The 24,340-nt window shown below is 42.4% G+C and overlaps 1 protein-coding gene across 1 annotated transcript in view; it reads left to right on the forward strand.

Annotated features, from left to right (window-relative positions):
• Window positions 1-20,915, forward strand: part of IPMK (inositol polyphosphate multikinase) — a 166,014-nt gene extending 145,099 nt beyond the window's left edge. The window contains exons 5-6 of the mRNA XM_078642872.1: window positions 1,635-1,716; window positions 17,097-20,915. Coding sequence (XP_078498998.1) covers window positions 1,635-1,716; window positions 17,097-17,719 — 705 coding nt within the window. The 3' untranslated portion in view covers window positions 17,720-20,915. The remainder of the gene's footprint in view (window positions 1-1,634; window positions 1,717-17,096) is intronic.
• Window positions 20,916-24,340: the final 3,425 nt, after the last annotated feature.

Here is a 24,340-nt window from a genome sequence, read left to right on the forward strand (position 1 = left end):
GAGGGAAGAGGCAGCAGCTGTGTAGCAGAGAGCCTGCTGGACCTCGCAGTCCCTCGGCGTCTAAAGCTGTCAGATAACTCTCCCCTTTCACCACACGCACAAGGCAGCAAGCGCTGGCAAGTTTACAGGAATCCCACGACGTCCTCCTTTCGCACCCAATGGGAATAAGGCTCACGAGCAGCAACACGCAATGAGCGGCTCCCGCGGAGCGGGGGCCGCGATGTGTCTTTCAAGTGTCCGGGCGGGGGGGGGGGGGTCGCCGAGGGAAGAGGCAGCAGCTGTGTAGCAGAGAGCCTGCTGGACCTCGCAGTCCCTCGGCGTCTAAAGCTGTCAGATAACTCTCCCCTTTCACCACACGCACAAGGCAGCAAGTGCTGGCAAGTTTACAGGAATACCACGACGTCCTCCTTTCGCACCCAACGGGAATAAGGCTCACGAGCAGCAACACACAATGAGCGGCACCCCAAGCGAGGGATGCGGAATGAGGAACCAGGTGTTTAAATAAACTGTTAGATGTTCAACATTTGATTCAATGCCTGTTAGACTCCCCATTTGACTCTTATTTCAATTATTGTTTTGGGTACTGGTTATTATTCCTGTATATGATTATTGTATATACTCCCCTTATCTCTCTATGCTCCATCACATAGCCCAATCCTACTCGTGCACTTAGGTTATATTGAGCTGTTATGTTTGTACTAGTTGATTCAATGCCCATTAGATTCCCTATGTTAGACTAATGTTCTGATTTGTTACCTTTGCCTCAGATTGTAAAGCGCTCTGATATCCTTCGGGATCAGGTTCGTGCTTTATAAAACTTTAGAAATAAATAAAATAAATAAATGTTCACCTTTTAGTTGCTCTTTTTTGTGATGGTGTGAGGACGCCATCCTGTTTGTAGTTTGGATGTGCACAATGTTCATAATTTTCCTTATGATGGTTCTGAATCACACTCACCTTCTGGCTCAATCTTCCAGCATTTCTTTCACAGTGTGACTGTCCCTCTTCATAGAGGACCTTTTAGGGATACTTGCAGTGAACTGCTGGCAATTATATATGCTACTGCACATATTATTATGTCTTTTCCAAAATGATCTCTTAATTCTATGTTGGCTCATTATCTCCTCCAACCATAGTTACTTTACTATTTTTTTCCCCTCCACGTTATTATACTCATGGATTCACATCATCAAAACATATCATCTCTGCTTTCTGCTGTTACCTAGTGGGAAGACCATCAAAGTCTGTTCTTATCCCCATTTATCCCCATTTACTCTGGATCTTTGTTGATGGCATGACATCCCGATCTTTTGAACATTTTTGTCTGGTTAGCTACTGCTGGACACTCATCTTTACTTCCAACCCAACCTTCAAATATACATAAGTGACTAAAGAATCTTGTGCCTAGCCTTGAATATATGTACACATTTCCCACAATAGATTGTTGCGGTCTATCACACTTGTTAATTTTTAATGATTCCTACCAGCTCCAAGTAACCAATGATTTTAAGCACTGCCCCAACATCCAGTCAAAATAACTTTGTCAAAGCAAGTATTAAACTGGCAAGGTCAAGTTACAGATTAAAGTACAGTCTATACAGTCTTTATAACAATTCTCTTCTCCCTTTTATTAGGTTTACCATGCCAATTCAGACAGTTATGAGACGCATAACCAGCACTATGGAAGGAGCTTGACAAAAGAAACTGTGAAGGATGGTAAGAGGAAATTATTTGAATTCTAAAATTCTGATGGGCCTGTTTAAAGATAATTGCAGCTTAGTACACATTGCCCATTGTAATAGCCCTCGGAGTCTGTGCATTCCTTCCTGAGATGTTTATCTTTGCATACTGCTATTGATAATCTTCAAAAATTTGATATCTAATAGAGACTTCTAGCCACAGATTCCTTACCGTAGAATATACCCCAGACGCAGAATGGATCTGGAAATCTTTATGCAATACCTTTGCGACACCGTTAGGTGACATCATTGAGCTCTATGTTGGCGTAGTCCATGCCACAAGGAACGTGCACGGTGCCTATATAGACTCCACCCCAGCTTTCTGATGTAAGTTCTTTTTTTTCTGTACCAGTTAGTGCTGATTCGTGAAGAGCTACCCCTCAGTCACTTTTTGACATTTGTTTCTCTACTTTTTGTCTACACTATTTCGAGAATTTATTCTCCAGGTGTGACAAGGATGTCCCCCAAGAAACATACTGTGGATTGGAAGCCATGTGGTGTCTGTCACAGGCATAGGTCTGTGATAGAACCACACTTGGTCTGTCTGCGGTGTTTTGAGAGGGACTTGAGGACATGCACCTGACGGCGGTGAGTGAGCGTTACCTCAAGCTCCTCACTTCAGATGATCCTGAAATGTTCATGATCCCGGTGGCGTGGAAGGGAACGTTCACAAAGCCGTACCCCGACAGTCGTCTTCTCAATCAAAGTAGTATGGTAAGTCCCACCGCAAGCAGAATTTCAAGAAGTCGAAGATCTACTTTACCGTACCAGTCAAAATCCTTTGATGAGACGCTGGAGCATTGGCACTCAAGGCCTCCCTCCTCGGCGGAGCCAGCGCCAGGGTCGCTACGCGCCTCACTGGTTTTCCTGGAGCCGGAGTTGCCCCAGTCTATTTGAAAGTATTCCATGAGGCCATGCCCCTCATAATTAAATGGCTCGACTCCCCCCCCCCCCCCCCCCCCCCCCACTACTCCCCCCCCAACCGGAGGGGCCTCCACTGTATTGCTGCCAGCTGTTTCATCCTTGGCACTAGTTGGGAACCTTGGATCTAGTATTGGGTCCTGAGCTGCAGCGCTCATAAGACGTGAACTTTCTCAGTGCCCTCACCGGTACCAATGCTCCCGATGCGTCCAACGCCCCATGACAGCCCAAAACCATCGTCCTTCCTGACTCTGACACTGAGCCTGATGATTATCATCCTTAACTGGTTCTGGCACCGACTGGTGTCCTGCCATGTGAGTAGGAGCCAGTGCCTTTTTCTTCTGACAGGCTTGGGGAGAGAGACGAATGGGAGGAGTCTGAGGACTCTTATGGATACCAGCATCCCCTAGATAACACAGAGGACAACTGGTATGAGGAACTGGTGGATGCTAGAGGGTTAGATGCATCACCAGACACTGGCTTGGTCTCTCCCCCTACCATGGCTACGGAGGAGGATGCCTCATTCACTATGGAAGTGCAGGGCAACTGAGGTTTTAGACCTTCAGCTACCCTCCGTGGCAGTCAAGACTAACGTCTTGACAGGTGTTTCAGTTGGAAATGTTCCCCTCCGAACCTTTACTCCCATTTAATAAAGCCCTTACCGATGTCCTCCTTGGGACCTGGTCCAAAGCCTGCAGAGACACAGCGAAGTTCACAGTCAGATGTGGACTAGATATGAATGACTTGCTGGGCAGAGTGATTTCATTCCTAGTTTCCCTTAGGTGCGACGCCTAGCTGAGAGCCACTGTTTTTTTCGCGGGATGTCCAAGCTTTGCTCATGGACATGCCCTTTAATGGCTGTCTCCTTTTTGGTGAGAAGTTGGATTCATCGCTGGAGTGCTTCAAGGATATCAGAGCTACGACCAGCTCCTTGGGCCTATTAATGGACCCTCACCAACCCCAGTACAGCTTTCACCCCTTTTGTGGCAACGAAAGGTTCTCTCAGCCGCATCCATTCCCATCTAACCACCAGGGCCAACAGGCTTCCCAACCTTTTCGCTGCTGAGTATGCGGTTTCCTCAGACTTTGTGGGGCCACTAGCTAGAGGTCAATCCAGTCCACCACCCCTCAGGCTGTTGTAGCCTCCAAACCCCTTTAGTTTGCCCTCATACCAACATGAGCACCCAGGATTAGTCATCACCTGCACTACTGGCAGTCGATAACATCTGACAAATGGGTTGTACAGATAGTCCATAGGGGCTAATCCACCTCCTTTGTAGAGACCTTCATCATCCAAGCCACCCACTTGTGACTATCTCTCTCTTTACTCCACCAGGATGTGTTGTCTCTCTTTGCCAACGAAGCCATTAAGAGGGTGCTGGCATTAGAAGTAGGTCGTAATTGCTATTCCAGCTACTTTCTGGTGCCCAAGAAGTACTGAGTCCTTTGTCCTATCCTAGACCTGCGCCTTCTCAACTTCTTTCTGAAAAAGAAGTTCATATGCTCACATTAGCTCAAGTCCTGTCTGCCCTGGATGTTGCAGACTAGATTGTATTGTTGGATCTGCAGGACACATACTTTCACATCCCTGTCCTGCCTGCCCACAGGCGTTACCCGCGGTTCAGTGTTGGGCCAAGCTATCATACCGATGTTTCCGCCTCTATCCTGGATTTCGGTGATACTGGCTCTGAAGCGGTTGGGCCTCATGACATCCTGCTAGTCACTCATGCCTGTTGGTATTTGTGGGCTCTCCAATGGGACTTGAAGTACCATTGGGCACTGCATCAGTGAAATCTCTCCGACGTCCAGATCTCAGATGGAATTGCAAATGACCTGCAGTAGTGGCTGACGTCCCAGGTTTGGGTGAGCATCAGACACCTCTTCCTTGGCCAGCAACAGTCAACTACAGTGACAGATGCTTTACTCCTGGGCTTTGGCAGCCATCTAGGAGAGATGGGGATAAGAAGACTCTGGTCTCCGTCAGAATCCCAGCTCCCACATCAGCTTTCTGGATCTTTTGGTGATCGGATTGATATTAAAGGCCTTTCTTCCCTTGATCAGGCGAAGTCTGGCACAGGTGTTCACCGACACCACCACCATTTGGCACTGCAATAAATATGGCGGGTGGGGTTGTGAACCCTTTGTCAAGATGATCTCCACCCTGTGGAATGTCAGGGCATTCCCTTGAGGTTCAACACCTGGCGGGCTCTCTGAATGTCAGGGTGGATGAACTCAGCCATCGATGCCTAATGGATCATGAATGGCATATCCTTCCGGAGGTGGTGCAAAGGTGTCTTTCAAGAATGGGGAGAGTCTTTGTTAGAATTGTCTGCCTCTACCGAGAATGCCCAATGTCAGCACTTCTGCGTGCTTGAGTTTCTAAGGCTATACCAAAGGGGTAACCCAAATAACCCAACAGCCTCTGGGTAGATAAACAATAATACATACAAATAATGCTTTGGGACAAATATAATACTATATATTAGGATGAAGAAAAACTTAAAATATTCCTTCCTATGAGTTTTACTCTCTTGATCAATCAAATATCATTTTAAATCATAGTCCAAGAGTAGTTCAAACAAAAGTCTTGAACGCACTTTTTGAAAACAAAACCTTTTTATATACGTGTTTTTTTGCAATTCTTAATGTATGCGTTTATACAACAATTATTTTTATATACAATACATTATGTTTTCTAAAACCACAAACTAAATATTTATACCTAATCAACACAAATATCTACTATTCCCTATTACCCTATTAGTAATTAAGGGTGCTTCAATTTCTTAAACCTTGAGCATTCCTTTCAAAAAAGGATCACCATATTAGAAAGTGCTAAGAGGTGTACTATTCCAACCTCACAGTTTTTTTTAGGACTTTCAAACTTTTTAATGCAACTCTTTAAATTCATAAGAGCTCTTATGCAGACCCAGAAAGTGATGGCGGCGCATGAGGATACATACAGCTTGGTTAAATATTAGAGTGTTGTTTGTTTCCCCTCGACTTTAGAACGGATTCCGAAGTCAAAAAGGGTTTCCTTTATTTTCGCGACCACTTGACGAACCTGCTTCTTCTGCTGTGCATTGTACCATAAAGACACTGTATGCGGATGTAGAATAGCCGATGCGCTCTTGAAATCTACCACAGAGTGAGGATTTTTGATGAAAATTTTTCCTTACATGCCCTAGTCCTGATGAGGCCTGTTACCTATGGGGCTGAAACGTATCGACTTTATGATTGGGGGACACTTATGTGAATTTAAAGAGTTACATTAAAAAGTTTAAAAGTCCTAAAAAAACTGTTGTTAAACATGTTGTTAAAAATGATTCACTGGCGTCTTTACAATAATATTTTTATGTTTGATGGAAAGATTTTCAGGCAAAAACAGAGCGTGGCTATGGGGTGTGCTTCTCCCCCAGCTATGCATGTTTACACGTACGCTGGTGGGAGGAGCATGTCCTCCAGGTCGAACACCGTGCTAAGTTTGAGAGACATGTGGTGAAAATGTGGAGATACATCGAAGATGTTTTCATCGTTTGGAAGGGAACACAGGTCCAAGCACGTAGCTTTGTTGAAGAAATAAATTGTAACAACCTTAATCTAAATTTTACGGCACATATTTATCCTACTTAGATTAACTTTCTAGACACCACAGTGTACATTGAAAATGGAGCCATAGAAACTTGCTTGTACAGGAAACCTACTGCAGGCAATACACTACTGCATGCTATGAGCTTTCATCCTCACCACACTATTTCCAGTCTTCCCTTTAGGGAGTTGTTGCGCATTCGCAGTGCGTGTAGCACGAGTGAGGCATTAGCAATAGCACAAAACGCTGCTAAACAAAGATTTTTGGAGAGACGCTATAATTCCAAGAAATTGGATATAGCCATGAATAAAGCTAACAAGGACAGTCACTACTGAAACCCATCTGTAGATCGGCCATCTCCCCAACCTCTCCACAGGATACCGCAGTGGAAGCTGTGTCTTCCAATAGCACAGGACAGGTCCGCTGCAGGTTCATATCTACTTACAGCAAACAGGCCAATTCTATCAAAAGTATCATCAATACGCAGTGGCCCATCGTGCTCACTGATGCCACGCTAAAGCAGATATTGCTCAGCAAACCTAACTTTACTTATCGCAAGGTCTATTCCATGTGCAGCGATTTGGTCAAAACTAGTCCAGAGTTAGACAATAAATGCAGTTGGCTTTTCCCAAAAAGAAGTTTCTTTAAATGCAGCACTTGCCGTGCTTGCAAATTCGGGATTAATACCACCTCATATTGCACTGCCTTCTCAGATACCTGCATCAATCTTAAAGGACACTTTACATGTTGCATAGAATTCGCTGTTTATGTTCTGCAGTGTATCTGTGGTTTGCGCTACGTCGATAGCACTAAGCTGCAGGTATTTGCACGAATATTGCAGCAATAACGCGCAATTGTCAACTCTGATCCTGCGTATCCTGTCACGCGACACATAAAACTGGAGCACAATAATTATCTTAATATGCACCAATATTTTGTCATAGATAGTGTTCCGATCAACAAACGAGGAGGCAACCGAGAAAAGAAGCTCAGACAGTTGGAAACCAAATACATTGTTGAACTTGACACTAAGGCCCCTCGGGATTGAATATCTGTGAGGATTTACACTATTATCTGTAGCTGCACTGTAGTAGTTTTTTATCAAATCATCTGTTCTATAGGCAAATCTGATTTGGGTTTTAAGTTATTTATATCATTGTACTGTCTGACAAATATTGTTTTAGGAGTGTAGATTATAGATACATGTAATAATTATTTATTGATTTGTTATTTGTCTCTACGTTTCGCCATCAGTACACAAATCAGATGTAATGCTTCTTAGTTAATTGTTCACTGTCTATAGTTCTGAATGAGTTCTATCTATGATCTAATGCATTATACCTTGCACATAGTTCTGAATTTGTTCAGTTTATAACATCTGCATTGCTTTATCATATACATTTTTATTTTTCTAGCTCTCACCCATTGCACTTTATCCTTGGTGTATTTGCACAGTTTTTTTATAACATTGTTTGTTTGCATACAGCATTTTAGATTGGATTTCTTCCTTTTTATATGAATAATTCGGATATATTCTTATATAATTGGATTTTAACTCGCGTTTGATTCACTGCCCAGTTTTTAGCTTAAACATATGTTACTTCTGCATTGGAGCACTTTATAGTAGATGTTTTTATGGCAGGTCTCTACAATTTGAGTACATCAAACGTGTCACAATTTCCAACACATTTCTATGAAACTTTATAGTAGATGTTTTTATGGCAGGTCTCTACAATTTGAGTACATCAAACGTGTCACAATTTCCAACACATTTCTATGAATTTTCATTATTGTATTCTTTGTGTAAATCTATTCATGAATATGCATTTTTCCTGGTTTCCAATTTGCATTTTGTAACAACATCGCACATAAATGTCAGTGTATTTTCGAGTCTATAACCCACTAAGTATTTTTTCTATGTCTATGCTGTACACAGACGCAATGTCACATGGTTTGAGGGTTTCCTATATCCTCTTCACTCATTCGCTAAGCGCTCATGTGATCAAGGCCACTGCGTTGGCCGAAACGCGTCTGACCGAATTGCACCGCTATTTGAAAAATAAAACGCTATCACGGCATTACAAACCAGCTATTTGCAGTTGTCCAATTCTTGTTGAATGACCACAAACTGTAGCTCTGCTGTTCCTTCATGTTTAACAGTTAAATTATACTTTGTAGGTAATTAACATGTCTGTAATGTGAATAAGCAGTGAAAATCCTTGGTTTCCTGGTATTCCATTAGAGTAAGTCCTAGCATTGCCAAATTATTTTTGGAGATTCAGTTAGCAAGAAAAGACAGAACCAGACATGGTACTTTATCAAACTCCCTTCTACTGAACATGTTCAGACTCTAGCACTCTTCACCACTTGGATAAATAATGACATTAAGGTATTACAGTTTTAGGGTGACTTAATCCCTATAGCTGCTGTACGTTATGGCTCCAAGACCAAAGAGCATAGTTATTGCCTCTTAATTGAAAAACCTGGATACAAAGTTAAAGGAAGAGCAGCTTTAGAAACCTAAGAACCATGCACAGTGAAATTACATTGTTAGGAGCATCATGTGTACAATTTTCCCAGTTGTAGATTTTGTTTGCCCTTTTCTTTCATGTCTTCCTCTGTTTCACATAAACACTTTGCCCACTTGTGGTGGTCATCTGGAAAACTGGGCATCCAGTGGGTTCCCCAGATTTTAAGCATGCGGTAGTAAGTGAAAATCAAACAGGAGCTGGGGCTAGAAATGTACCAAAATATGTTGCTTCATATCAGTGAGTTAGGGAAGATGGAATGTGCAGCAAAAGTAAGTTGTTTGGCATTTTCTTTGAAATTTTAGTATGACTAAATCAGCGCAAAATGGTAATTGGCAAAAATGACCTGACAAGGCCACTTCTTACACTGCCCTTGTGTGTAATGCTCTAGAAATACTACTTGTGAAATTTCTGTTTGGATTCCCGATCGGCACCATTGTGCCCGGGGACTGTCTCCACTGGGTTTAGCAGATCAAGCATAATGGAATGAAATAAATATTTTAAAGTGCCCTGCTTTCCAGAGGCGTCTAGGCACTAGCCGACAAAGGGGTAATCTAAAAAGCTGTACTAAAAATATTTTTTAAAAGCAGATGATTGAAGAAGCAATGCTTTCAGACCTTTCCTGAAGGGCTTGAGTTTTGTCATTTTCTTGAGGTCAGGGGGAAGAGTAATACAAAGCTTGGAAGTACAGATAATGAAGCTTCGGTCTTCCCAGTATGTTCTTCTGACTTTGAGAACAATTACATTAAACGCTGAAGATGAGCATACGGGTCTGGAAGGAGAGTACCATTGAAGCTTCATTTCAAGTAGTCAGACAAGAATCATGCAGGTCCCTAAAAGCGATACAGAGTGCTTTAAATTGATGTGTTTCTTAATGGGGAACAAATTAAGTTTGGTCAAGTCTTGAGAGGCAGATTGATGCTTGGGGATCCTCAACTATAAGTGGTCTGCTGCGTTCTATGTGATCGGCAGCTTGTTTAGGAGTCTTTTCTGCAAATTCATAAATAAAGCATTGCACTAGTCCAGTTTGGACAGCAGGAGGGCGGAGACCACCGTTTACTGCAACTCCTGTGGAAGGAAAGGAAAGACTTTCCTTAGAAGTTTCAAAACGGAGGAGGATGTGAGGGCATTAATCTGACTTTCAAATGAAAGTTTGCTGTTGAAAAAGATCCCAAGTTTTTGAACTTTTGTCACTGGAGTGGGAAGGTTGCCTAGTTCCTGTGGCCACCAGCTTGGGATGCCAAAAGAGTTATTCCTTCTGAACAGCAGAACACTGGTTTTACCAGAGTTTAATTTCAACCAATTTTTGTTCATCCATCTGCTAATCTGTTGATACAGTTATGGCACTTGGTGAGTACATTTGCCAACTCTGTCCTATTGTACGAAAATCTGTAACCTGTCAGTCAAAAGCATGTTACACCTTAAATACAAGTCCTTGCCTCTGCCAAACAAGTCAATGAATGCTATCAGCCGAATATAGCAAGATTACTGGGAAAATGCAGGAGTTGGGGCGCAAGCCCGAAGTAGTAGGGTAAACAAACAAGTGGTTGAAGGTAAATCATCATAGTGCTGTTGCCGGGACAAGCACTTTGATTTGCAGGTGCTGCATCATAGAGGAAGGTAAGCAGAAGGGCACATCAAGTTCCCTCCGGTACACTAGCAAATTACCTGTCGTTTTCCATTTCTGTGTACTGCCAGTTATTCTAATAAGTAAAAAGAACTCCTAGTTTCCAGATTCAAAATATGACTATAGGATAGAAGGATCGTCTGTTGTGGTTACCTCCACTTTTGCCTGGCGCTGGGCTGTTTTTGACTGGTCTGACGGGGATCATGGTAACCAGGACCCCAGTCTCTGTGTTCTCTCCCCTAAATTGGTATGGTAAGTACTTGGGTACATCTCAGATTGGATACTGGTGTGCCTTTATCAGTCCCTAGTATGTGGTACTGAGGTACCTAGGGCATAAGTTCACCAGAGGTCCCCCATGGGCTGAATCATGCATTATGGCACCCAAGGGGGACCACTCAAACTATAACTACTGGCCTGTCATTGGAACCTTTGTAAGCTGGTGCTAGCGCCACTTACGAAAGATATAGGTCTAAGGTCACTGCACTTAAAACCTTTAAGTCACCCCTGAATCAGGCCTTTCAATCTTGAAGGCAGGGTGCTTGTTTCTAAGTGTGAGGTTGCCCCTGCATGAGCAGGACACCCCTACAGCCTTTGGAGTCCATTCTCCTGGGCTGTATGTGCATCAGCTTTACGATACATAGTGACCATGCGTCATTACACAATGACCATCTCTAAACTGGCTGTAACAATCCCTATCATGTTTCGTATCAAACATGTTGGAATCATACCCTCACACCGTAAACGGTATGGAATGATTCCATGCACTGTAAAGCTGCTCCGGGAGGCTCCAGTGCTCCCGGTACTAGTCTTCTAGACCCAGACAACAGAACATCGCTGCTGACGACCCGAATCTGCCCTCCTGCTGCTGAGCCAAGCTCAAGCAGGGGAAGGCAGAAAAATAAGTATCCTGTCACAGGGCGGTGTGACCACCTCCCATACAGGGTTTAGTATATTGGAGCCAGGTGGAAGCGCTTGCCAGCACCACTCAGTCTGCTTGAAGGGCACACTTGGTGCCCTCCTTGCATATTCCAGTTCATACCAGCTCAGGGAGCCGTTGGCTCCCGCTCTGTCACAAAACTGGACAAAGGACATGGGAGTATCCTCCCCACTGTTCGTTCCTTTCCCCTGGGAGGGAACCCTGAATTGTCCCAACCCTTTTCTTAGGGTACTTAAGGGCTTACCTGCAGGTGGGTCCCTAAATTAGTTGTGAGACAAGATTCAGGTCAAGATTCCACTTCTACTTTGACCGTCTGGGCACTCTGGACCGCGCCGGACTTCGCTCTGGGCATCAATGCTGCAACTAGGAAGACTCCTGCTGCTCCTGATCTTGTTGCCCTGCTAGTCTGCTGCAACGTCCTTGCCTGTGCTCCATACAGGAACCTTACAAGGCCTGTGGCCATCCAAGACACCTGAAGGAATCTCCCTTGAAGTGAAGGAGTCCCTTTCCAGCATCTGCAGGCACCGCAACTAAGCTGACCGGTCGGATGATCGTGGGCTCCAACGGACTCCGAAAGGCTTAGCAACACAGGCGGTGGTTCTTCAAATCCCTCGAGTCCTGCCCTGCTTCCCTCTCACTAAGTTTGAGGCCAGTATCCCTCGTCGGAGCCGCAGGAACTGAACCCTTGTGCACCTTGTCAACTTGTAGTTGCAAAGGCTTGTTGGCTTCTTTCCATCAAGGTCTTTGGGCTCCAAGTAGCCCTCACCACCAGCATCTCCTGTGACCAAGATTTTCGTCCTCACCACATCACTTGCACTGTGGGCCTGCATCTTTGATGAGCTGCTCGAGGGCCTCTCGCGACACCAATGCCTCCAGCCTGTGGGTCCTCTTGAGCGTCTTCTTTGATTTCTGTGGGCTCCTCTGATTGCTCTGAGCCTGCCCTGACTCCCATGCTTCTGGTGAGTCACCTGGACCTTGCTGGTTCCGTCAATTTTACCTTCTTCACTTTCCTCGCTGGTTGCAGTTGCAGAGGCTTGTTGGTTCTCCTGACGGACACCGACCCCTCAACTCCAAAACACAAAAACACTGGAATTTTCAGGCTCTCTAGTTCTGGCGTGCTAGAGGTGTCTGAGTGCAAAAGGAAGGGATTTCATCCCCACAGCAAGAACCCAAAGCAGTTCAATGTAAGTATGCTTGCTTCTATCTGTTTATGACGTGTTGTTATTAAGTGTCATGACATGGACATGATTATTTAATGTAACCAGTAAAAGAAAAACCTGCATGTAATGCATAATACTGTTTTAACTTTGTTTTATTAGATGTCCTTATTTGCACTCTAGTTACTTTTGTCTTTCTATGTAAGTTTATATAACTAATGTAATTACTTTTTTTGTAACTTGCTGTTCCTTATGTAAAGCGCTCTGATACCTCCGGGTCTAGCCAGCGCTATATAAAACTCTTCAAATAAATAAATAAACTCTCGCCATTCGACGTGGGAAAGCTCGTGCATGGCTCCTTGTCTTCCACAGCATCGCCTGGTCCGCACAGCTGCAGTTTCGCAGTCATCATCAACTCTCCTGCAGCACTCTACTTTGGTGGGCATTCATCTTACGGGCCTCCTGGTCACTTCCAAGTGGCATAGACTCTGTCCCCTCTGCTTGCCGGCACTTTGCGACTTTAACCCACCTTTGGGTTCCACCGGACACTTTCACCTTCTCCAGCAGTGGCATCTTCCTGAAGTTCTCCATTGAGTTTGACTGCGATTTCTGACGCCACTTCACACCTATGCACCCGGCTTCCCTGGTGTAGGTATCCTGGTTCCTAGGATATCCACAGGTGGGGTGGCTCTCTAACCTTCTGTCTTCCACTGGGTTTCTTCTGGGTCCACTGGGGAGGGTCCTTCTTCTTTAAAATTGCAACTGCGACTTACCCATTGGCTTGCATTGATCCCGTGGTCATGTTCCCACTCTGCACACGGCCTCCGTGGGCCTCCTGGGTACTTACCTTGGGTGGTTCCTTGGGTCCTTGGCCATTCTGTCTCATCCGGGTATAGTCTTGCCTCGAGTCGTGGTTTACATACCACTATTTAAGTATATGGTTTGGTTCCCCCCCCCCCGGTGACCATTGTGTATTTAATGCTACTTAACTGTTTCTATTAAAAAGTATTGTGTGTGTTGTGTATATCTCCGACTAGGAGATATCTGTATGTGTTAGTGAGTGTCTTATAATTAATATATATTATAAATACACTATGTGGTTCTTTTTCACTTACTCTAGACCTATAAGCTTATGTTATGGTATTACAAGCTGCTTTACACTCCTTCTGGACTAAGCCTGAAGGCTGCTCTCCACATCTACCACTTAGAGAGCTTTCTGAGGTTGTCTAAGACGACTAAAATCACAATAAGGGTTGTCTGGATTGGTGCAGGGGGCCAACTTACATAAGTGTGCACCATATACTAAGCCAGCTTCTCACAATGACCACAAGCCTATCCTAACTGAGCCATCTGCTTATCCTCCAAATTTAAAATGGTGCATTGCGGCTCTAAATAGCTACCTGAACAAAGGCTGTTAACACACATAATGATTATGTTCCCCATTCAATTGAACAATGTGAACAGGCCTAGCTCTATTTGCAGTCTGTTTAGAGGATTTCCCTTTGAAGCGAGACACACTTTTTTTGTACCTTTAGAAATAGACCTCACATTTGCGCATTCTTGTCTCTCCTTTCACCCTCATCGCAGTATCTTGAAGTTTAGCTCATGTTTTGTTTCAGTACATTAACTGTGGTGTCACTGATAAAGCGCGCAGGTCACCCAACTCAGATTACCATACTCACCTGGGCCCATAAACAAAATATGATGACATTTAATCAGGTAACTTGTGCACTTACTCTAATCAGTGATTTATAAATTTCATTAGGACCTATACCATTGACTTACCAATCCTTGTCATCGGTACCTAAAATTCCTAAGGGATCAAAAGGAGTTAGAATAATAGATAGAATAAGAACATTTGCACTCATAAAATAACCACAACTCGGGAAAGGTTTAAACTCTTTATCTAAAATCTTTAAAATGTCATAATCCAAGCATTGAACAATAGAAAATTCTCAATTAGGAAAATAATGATTAGGATGAAAATATGTAGAGTTTTTATAAAGCAATCTTTACGCATTTGACATTAGGGGGGAAGAGAAGGCCAGAACCCCGAAAGTGCAGGCACCATAAAGGCAAGCAGGTGCGGATCAGAATCAGGACAGGTAAAGCCAAATTGAATCGGGACAGGACCACCAAGGGCTAAGATCAGCACCCGCAGTTAAAGTTGCAACACCTGCGTTACTCCCTTCTCTGCAGCTAACAGCCAGAACCCGGTAAGAGTTATCGATCTCTCTAACAAAGTGCTTCGCCAGCACTTCAGCTCTCAAACCACCGATCTGGGTTTCGAACCTTCTGACAGAGGGTTCCGCCAGCACCTCTGCTCCCGATCACCTATTGAGTGCGTTGGGTCAGTGACAGGTCAGCTATTCGGACAAGTCGGACAAATTAACTAGCTAAGCCTAACCTAGTTATACTATGTTTCAGGTCACTGTACAATGTTGCAAGTGTAAGGATCCCTATTTTTGATTGGACAAAAGAATGAGGAGAGGTCATCACACCATACCAAAATGAAACTTTTCTCCTGAATATTCTATTAACGTTCCCGCCCATCAATTTAAATTTCTCATGCATCTTTATTCCACCCAACAATGGATGTTCTTCCGCTTGTGGTCTTCAAGTCAGGTTCCCAGGTGCATCTTCTAGTGTGATGAAATCTTGACTTTGGTTCAGTAACGAATGACTTAAGCTCCTACTGGAGTTTGACATGCGCAGTGTGGGTTTTCAAGATGGAGTAATAGCACCCCCCAGGCCCAAAGATTACGATACATGAAAAATAGAAAAGAAACAGTTTTAGAATACTGAATAAATGAATGTACTGTATACCACTTATCTCTACTCTATTCCCATTATTTTATATTTAACTATTGCATTAGAGTTAAGCAGAACGAACAGCTTGGCAAAAGCAGCGGTGAAAGCTTCTTACATGTGAGGACATAGAGCAGCCGTCTTAGTTCTAGTGCGCGGAAGCAAAAGATTCCCTCCAAAGCAGAAAGTACGTCATGTCACGTGAGTGTGACGGACGCATGCGCAGTAAGAAATCCCGTGTAGCAGCGGCCATATTTATGCAAGCACATTATCGTTAGTAAAAGCACATATGCAAGCTTCACTTAGATGTCATGTAATGCAATATCAATAGGACAAAACATGTTGATTAATATATTAATGTTATGTCAAGAGGATTGAATACAAGCAAGTCGCATTACGGGCGAATACTTGCTCCATCATCACCCCCTAAGAGTTTATGCTGGAATTGCATAATGAGTGCTGTAGTTTTATCTCCATCAAAAGTCCTATTAGGGAAAGTTGCTCTTTTTACAGCCTGCTGCCAATTTCATTGTCAAAGCCTAGTTTAGAGATATAAGTAATTAACCAGCTCTAGGCACATTAATCTGATAACTCCATTTGAAGGTAATGCTCCGGCTGAAAAATGTCCAACTCATCGTGTTTAGAGTTAACCCTTCTAGTGACAGAAAGTGTGCCAGACCTTCAATACTTGTCATTGTCAATTTTCCACTGAGTATTGAAGGCTAGTGGACTTGTCTCCTTGCATTGATGGGGCCAGGGAACTCTGATGGTAATTAAGCAGCCAGCACAAGCCTACACAAAGGTGAAAAGTTCCTAGCCAAATCCCTTTGTGTCAGTCTCAGTTCTGTTCTAGTGCAAGGTGACAGGAGAGTCCCTTCCACTTGGTTGTGATCCTTCACAACAACACAAATGTTGAAGGCAAACCTTTGAAAGGGTATTTTATTCCTCTTTTCAACCTAAATCATAACTACAAGAGGGATAACTGAGCTGGATTGTTACAGATGCCTTTAGAGCCCATATTTGCCCACATTCTTAGTTGGAAAAAGGAAAGGGAGAGAATAAGCATAAAACAAGGGGAGTTGAGTCCTGCTATTTCAGGTAATCTCCCTTTTTGCTGAGTTTTCATTATGCCGCTAGTGGGAATAATGAAGGCTTTATAGCAACCCTACATCATGGTTCATATCCCTTTTGTCTGCTGTTTGTATATCGATGATCTCAGATATCTGGCTGGATGCTTCCAACTTATTAGCTTCAAAAAGAGGTGGGATAAGTGCTTCAAACATGCTTGTTGTCTGGGTTGAACATGTGGTCCCTATTGCCAGGCTGACATGATGAACATTGTTAAGCCTAAACATATGTAAATGTGGGCGAAGGTGAGTGTGATTGCTAATGTGCCACCTGTCACAGATTGACTCGGTATGATTCTTGTCTAGATATAGTATATTGGAAACATTACTGCCCAGGAGGAAGTTGTGGCTCAAACGCTGCCACTTTTAGACCACCCAGTCTTGTGTTACTGAGGCTGCGTGGGAGTGTCCGAGGAACAATAATGGTACATTGTGTTTGGAAATTGGTTATTGCATTTGATCATAGCGAATCAATTCTGGTGGTGTGGATCTGTGGAAATAAACCTGGAAAGAAAACCTATTTTGCAGTACAAATGTATGTTGATGGACACAGACAGTCACAATTGGTACTTGTGACTCATTCAGTGTAATTGCTTAAATGTACACATGTTACTATTGACACCGTAAATATTTACTCTCCAATGTTTTCTTTTTTTTTTTTAGGAATTGCTCGTTTTTTTCGTAATGATGGCACTTTAAGAAAAGATGCAATTGCTGAGAGTATTGAGAAAATTCAGCAAATTTTGCAGTGGTTTGAAAGTCAGGACAAGTTACACTTTTATGCAAGCTCCTTGTTGTTTGTTTACGAAGGTTCATCTCAGCAAATGACTACATTATTGGGTTCAAAAACTTTGGTTGAAAAGCGAGGCATGCTCAATGGACCCCTAACAGAGGAATCCTTGGAACATAACAACAACATTCATGTAGTAGGTTCCATGGAAAATGGAACTATAGAGTCCTCAGCCCGTAAAAACCTCTCAGAAGTGTATGCACTCCATAAGAAAGTGTGCTGTAAAAGGCTCCACTGCCAGGTCTCCCCAAAAGTAGAACCGGACAACTCAGGGGAGAGCAATATGAGTGTTTCAGAGGAACATTTAAACGGAAATGTTGCACCTCAACTGGAAAGCATCTTTTGCCATATCCCCACCATGTTCAAGAATAGTGAAGATGTCGAAGTGAGGATGATAGACTTTGCTCATGTATTCCCTAGCAATGCAAGGGATGAGGGATATATCTATGGACTGAAACATTTAATTGCAGTTCTACAAAATATTTTAGCACACTGACTAGTTCAGCCGAATTGCATTTGTGAGGTCTAGTGACCAGTATACGAGCAACAAAAAGATGATTCATTTATGCACTTGTAATTTCTATTTAGGTGGGTTCTTATTGTGATTCTACTATGCTATATTAGCCTTTCTACTTTTGTCAGAAAGATTTCACTTTTTATAGTCTTACTCAGGAAAATTAAACTGGTATTTGCGTGTTCTTGAACTGGAAAAATAGAGACACTGAGCCATTGATAGTGTACCAAATCTGTTGGGGCTGTAAAGCACAGGCTTATTTTCAAATAGCAAGTAAAGACCAACTCACAAAATGAATGGTGCTTGTGGTGAATTGTTTAATATCGTCTGTAAGAAGTCTAATTCGATCAGACGGACGTGCCAGCTTATTATTTTTGTTTCTCTCCTCAAGCACTAGTAATATAAATCTGTGGGATTGTTTGCAACACAATTCATTTATGGTCACAAGTACTTTGTTGTGGTATCATTAATGTAATTCTGTTGCACCCGATAGTATGACTAAACTTAAACTTATGAGGGTGGATTTCTTTGGTTGATGGGTTTATTATCATTTTCCATAATTGGGCAATTCTTTATTGCTCCTTTGATTAAAATTGTATCTAGCTATTCATCCATGACACTGAGCCAATAGTACTGTGTACTTAGAGCAATTTGGTCCAACACTTGAACAGTCGGGTCATCACAGTATGTACCAAGATTGTTTGCCATGCATAAGGTCAGAAAGGACTTGAAATAAGACAGATGGCTCGCGACACAAGAGAAATTATACATATTTACTTTCCATGTAGTGAAGTAACCTGCTCCTGCAAGTGATAATCTTCTAAAGAAGTTCTCTTTTTGCTTTACTTGTCACACTGCATTATTTATATCAAGGTAGGCTGTGGAAAGAATGTTCCTTTTTCTATTTATCTAACTTGCTTGCAAGCTAGTCCTTCTGTAAAGAAGCAAAATTTAAAATTGCTGCTTTTAATGAGGTTATAGTTTTTTTTCTGAAGTAACCCCCTGGATGTTCTTTTGAGTATGTACATACCTCTCCTCCAAGTACTCTAATTATACATTTGGTGGGGTAGATATTCCTGCATAAGGCAGCATTGCCTTATTTAAGTGGGAGAACTCACACAGACAATGACATTTATGCTGCTTTATTTACTGGAGATTGGATCTTCACAAAGTTTGTGGCTAATGTAACTGAGACTGGATAACCATGTAGATCTAGTAATAAGGCAGTATTGATGTTTGTTTCACTGTTTTATTTCGTTATATGGATAAGTATGTTGATAGTTGAAAGCACTGTAGTAATTATCTTGAAATCTGAGCAAATATGGGTAATGTGTTGGCATGGGTAGAATTTTGTTTATTTAACTGGAAATTCAAACGAGAATCAAAAATGAGCCAGGGTGTAGCGGTGATTGTTTCCCATTAGCACAGAAACAACAACACACCTGCTGTTTATTGATAAGGCCAGAATGTTCATTTGTTGAAGGAAAATACGTTTGCAGGAAAAACAGTTTTTTTGAGGGGCAAACACCACTCTAAAACGTGGCTTAAAAATGGCAATGTTCCCCCTCTGACATTCAGATTTATGCTCCCTGTGTAAGAGACCATTTACTGAAGTTCAACTCTTCAATAACATCTAAGGATCTGACACCATAATAGTACAGACGTAATGCGAAAATTAGCTACCTAGACTCCTCTTTGTTCTTACATGCCTTACACATCGGGACACTCGCCTTATTCTGTAGCCGAGGATCCTAAACCTGCACCTACACTCTCCTAAACCTGCGATAAATATACCAATATCTTACATACTACTTTAAACTTAAATGTAATTTTAACACTGCAAAATGAACAGTCTTGACCATTTTTTCCATCATAGCATTGACTTGTTCCTTATATCTTACAATTTGCCTACACCAGATGGACGTAACCAGTGAATTTCTCCTCACAAACCATTCTACAGCTAAAAGTGATGTAAAGCTGGCAAAATTAGAACAACTGTTATCTCCATATAAAATGTGAACTCTTGAAGAATTTCAATCATCTTATGATGCTTAATGTGTTACCGATGCATTTGCTCTATCATATTGGGACCCATGAGCATGACCATGTCCCTGGCAAACGATGACAAATATTTGAATGGTGCACTACTCTTGCAGCAAAGTTTCTCTGAGTATTCATACAGTTTTTTTTGCAGGGCAAATGGACTGTTTATTAATGGAGAGTAGCAGTTGCAGGTATGTTGGGTAGAGAAGAGGGCGCACTAGTGTACTGCATGTAAGCTGTAGTGTTCTAGAGAAGGAACACAAGGTATTCAATTTAATTTGTGTACAATACCAAGTTTTGATTTTTTTTTCCTGTTCCACTGACATGGTTGCTTTCAACTGGTATATTTATGCTCTAGGTTTTGCTTCCTAATAAATCAGCTGTTGGAGTCTGAAACCTAACAGGTTATCACTGCGTCCCAACTACCTGTGATACCTGTGCAACCCTCCTCGATCGCCCTTTCTTGACACAAACCATTGAAATACAACCCTGACCAAGTTCTAATCCCATCAATGGAATATTTATTTCCACAGAAATTTTGTTTGAGCAAATTTCGGAAGTTAGGGCCTACCACAGCCCTCTGAACTCCCAGTTTCAGTTCCCACTGTAATAAGGCCATTTTAGCAAAGTATGGCCTCCACTGGTTACTCATTGCAGCAGCTAATCCACATGAGGTACTTTGTGTAGTGATAGATTAATTGTAACTCTGTGGCGTTGCACTATTCTGATTGCCCACAGCAAAGGCCTAGATCACTGCGTCTTTCTTGTGCAATTGAATTTCCCAGCTTAGAGCAACAGTCTCCTGGGTTGCATGTCCAAGTCTTCCCCTTAAGTATGCTTACAGTGCTGCTTCATGGGAACACTACTGAGCTGGGCTCTACACAAAGCCTCTTTTATACCCTTAACCAGTGTGTTCATGGTGATCTTTCTTTAACTGAGTCCATCCAGTGGAACCTTTCTTTATTTTGAGCACAAAAGATTCTCAATATTTAAGAACTGTTCTTTTGAGGAGAGGATGAAAAGGTAGAGTCAGGATAACTTATAAGCTATCTTTATTACTCAGATTTCCCATTCCTAAACTGTTTGTGCATGTAGTCTGAGCATACTTAATGCATTGGTATTGGCTAAAAAGAAATGGTCTTTAACATATTTTCTTATAAATATTCTGTTTTCTAGAAGACGATTGCCTGAGCTGTAGACTAATTCTCCGATGAGGACTAAAATGGGCTGTGGTGATTATGAGATTGTCTCTTGGGCCTGACCACCTTGTTATAAACAAGCTAAAATGCTTTCTACAATGAGAACAATCACAACATTGTCCTCCAACATATTTTAATACATGCTTTAGAGTGGGTCATCAGGATGTGTTTTTGGAATGATATGTTTTTAACCCCTTCCCTGCTTATGACAGAACCACGCCGTCATGAGCCTTGGGCAGCGTGTGCTCATGACTGCGTGGTTCCGTCATGCTGCGGCCGCTCTGCCCACACGGCACTGATTCCCCGCCTGTGCTTGCAAAGTAGTGACTGGGCGGAGTCGTGACGGAACCACGCCGTCATGAGCACAGCTCGCCCGTGACTCATGGCGGCTTGGAGCCGTGATGAGCATGGCGGTGCCGCGCTCAACCCCCACGCCCCCAGCGCTGCTGCGGAATTACTGCCGCGGCCAAGGGGTTAAATTGTTTTTTATTATATCTGGATCACCTTTACAGTGAAAGGTTTGAAAACTTCTATTTCATCAATTTAATTTTATTTCTAGAATTTCTTTGCATTCTTAAAAACATTTTAAGATCTGTGTAAATAAAAAAGATCTATTGACTTTTATTACCAAATCATAATGCAAGAAATTCATTTCCCTTTGATCTTGGAGTAATATTTCACAGCATAGACTCTTGCTTTGAAAACCTTTATTCTTGAACCTTGCTTGAACTGAGGAAATGTTACACCTGTGGTTTTGACAGGGAGAAGAAATTAACCTGGCAGAAAGATTTTGAAAGCGTACATTCTTTCATCTCAATTCTGAAGTTCTTGAGTAGGAGCCTGATCTTTCCCAGCTTTTATCAGTCGAAAATAGAGGCTGAAACATCATGAGTGTTCATTGAGAACGGGTCCCTCACACTGCATTACAGTTAAAAAAAATACTGTAGCTTAGAAAGAATGATCACCTCTTTTCAAACACTCCTCTTAACTCCTCCTCAATAACTCTACCCACCTTTAATTTCTTAGCATTTTCCAGTTTCTTGTATTCCTCGCAAGACCACAGCTAACTGATATTTTTCCCAGAAATATCTTCTTGAAGGCTTCTCACTCTTCCTTCCCTTTCAAGCAGTATTTCTCCTCTAGAATAGTCATTTAAATCCATAAATCCCTTTACAGTTTCAAGGAAATTGTCCTAGCACTTCATATTACCATGGTGCAAAGGGAAAATTGAAACTGAGTAGCTGATGACTGTCACAGGACATTGCTCTTAAGGCCCGCTATTATCCAGCACATTAAAGGCTAATGCTTATGGGAAAGGTGGCAGATCAAATGTGCACAGTTGGAGAAGGGAGAAATGTAACACTTGGTTTGCCCTGCATCAGAGGAAGCAGCTTCCAATATGGGATTCTGTAGCATATTACACACTTGCTCTCCTCTGCCTTGGAAGTTTGAGATGCTGTAACCTAGAGACCAATCTAAGGAGCCTTTTGTTTATTAAACATGATGGCAGTTGGGATTAGAAAGTAGTCTAAAATGTCACACGCATGCATTTAGAAAACCAGAGGCTGTGGAAGGCCAAAAGTTTGTGACACAAGACTAAGGGGCCCAATGGGATCTCTGGTGGATCGCCACCGCCCGCATGGCGGTGGCGATCCTCCCGAGATCCTTCTCCGCCCGCCACCCATTTCCCCCCGCCATCTTACTATGGCGGGGGGACCGCGGCAGACGGAAAGACCGCCCGACGCTTTTCCGCCCGGTCAACAAGTTGACCGGGCGGAAAACAGTTTAATATGGTGGCGGTGTCAGTTAGACACCGCCAGCCACATTAGGATGGGGGTGGAAACATGCCTTTCACGGAAAGGCATGCAGGGATTGCTTGCGGGCCCCCAGGGACACTGAGGGGTGCACATGAGGGGTACCTATGGTACCCCCCTGCAGTTCCATGCACAACATGGCAGGCACCGCACGGTGCCTGCATTGTTGTGCATGGAAGTGCACGACATACCTTCCTGGCATTGTGGCGGGCGGTGCGGAGTGCACCGCCCGCCACAATGACAGGAATGCAGGATGCGCCCGCCACTGTGGCGGGCGCATCCTAATGTCCCCCACGGGTCACCCGCCCTTATGGCGGGTGGTCCCATTTCACAATAGGATCCGCCTGCCATCCTAATGGGCCCCTAAGTCTTCTTTTCATCTTCCAAGATCTGCCTACTTACTCTTCTTGTGGCTTTTCATAGATACCACATTCTTCCACCTGCATCATTTTGGCCTAACCCTCTTGTACTGTACCAAGCGTAAGGTTTCATTTGCAATCTAAAGTCAAATAAGACCAGTCTGTCTCCTCTGGTTAGTATATTGACAAAGTTATCCTCCTGCATTTTTCACTGCACACATGTGGTGAAACATGGGCTCTTTAAAGCATTCTGAAAATACTGTTATTTTTAAGTGTATTTAAAACAAAATATGTATTTCCAATTGGAGTAAATGACCAGAGAGAATGTGATTGAAATCAAGTCTTCCTAAACCAAGAACCCTTCACAAACTGTTACAATGTAACAAAACATTACATTTTTAGAAACATTTTCAATGAATAACTATGTAAAATTTAGAAATAAACTGTATTGTTTCAAGAAAAAGAATTTAGCAACAGTGAGCAACATTTTGCAGCCCAGACAAACCGAATTTTGACCATTTTCATTTTTTGGCCATCATACTCTTTAGACGTATCATACTATTCTTTGATACTGTATCTTAAATACTTTAAGTATTTTTACAATTGGCTATCATAATTTTTCTGAACATATTGAGATAAAATTTAGTGTTACAACTGTAATCATTTTAATTCGCCAAAAATAGTGTTATTACTTCTGTTCTGTGGGGTTTGTTTTAGTTATAAATTTATTTCAGAATTTCAAGAAAGTTGCAATTGTTTGGAAAACACATATACATCACTATTTTTAAGTTGTGAGTTCAAAAATGTTAGGTTTATTATGGTAGGATTTCATATAGATTACTCCTAACTTGGTATCCAACAAGATAATCTTTTTCTTTCTCGTAAAAGATTATTTTGCTGCTTTTAAAAATGTGAATTGCTTTAGCTTTTCTATTTGTGGGATTCTTTCTGGAAGATCAGTAGTTCCTTCTTTCTCATTGCCATATTCAAGGATTGAAATAAGCTGTTTTGTCAGCTCCCAGCCTTCAGTGAAGATGGAAATTAGTCTCACATCTTCTATGTTGTTCTGCAATATTACAAATTGCCATGTTGGTCAGATTGTTATGTTGACTTTTTCAGAATAATCCTAAAAATAAATTTCTGTGTGTTTTTGATATCAGTTGATAACGTCGAGCTCTAGAACTCATT

Source organism: Lissotriton helveticus, chromosome 5_1 (assembly GCF_964261635.1).
Source record: "Lissotriton helveticus chromosome 5_1, aLisHel1.1, whole genome shotgun sequence".
In the NCBI taxonomy this organism is placed as follows: Eukaryota; Metazoa; Chordata; class Amphibia; order Caudata; family Salamandridae; genus Lissotriton; species Lissotriton helveticus.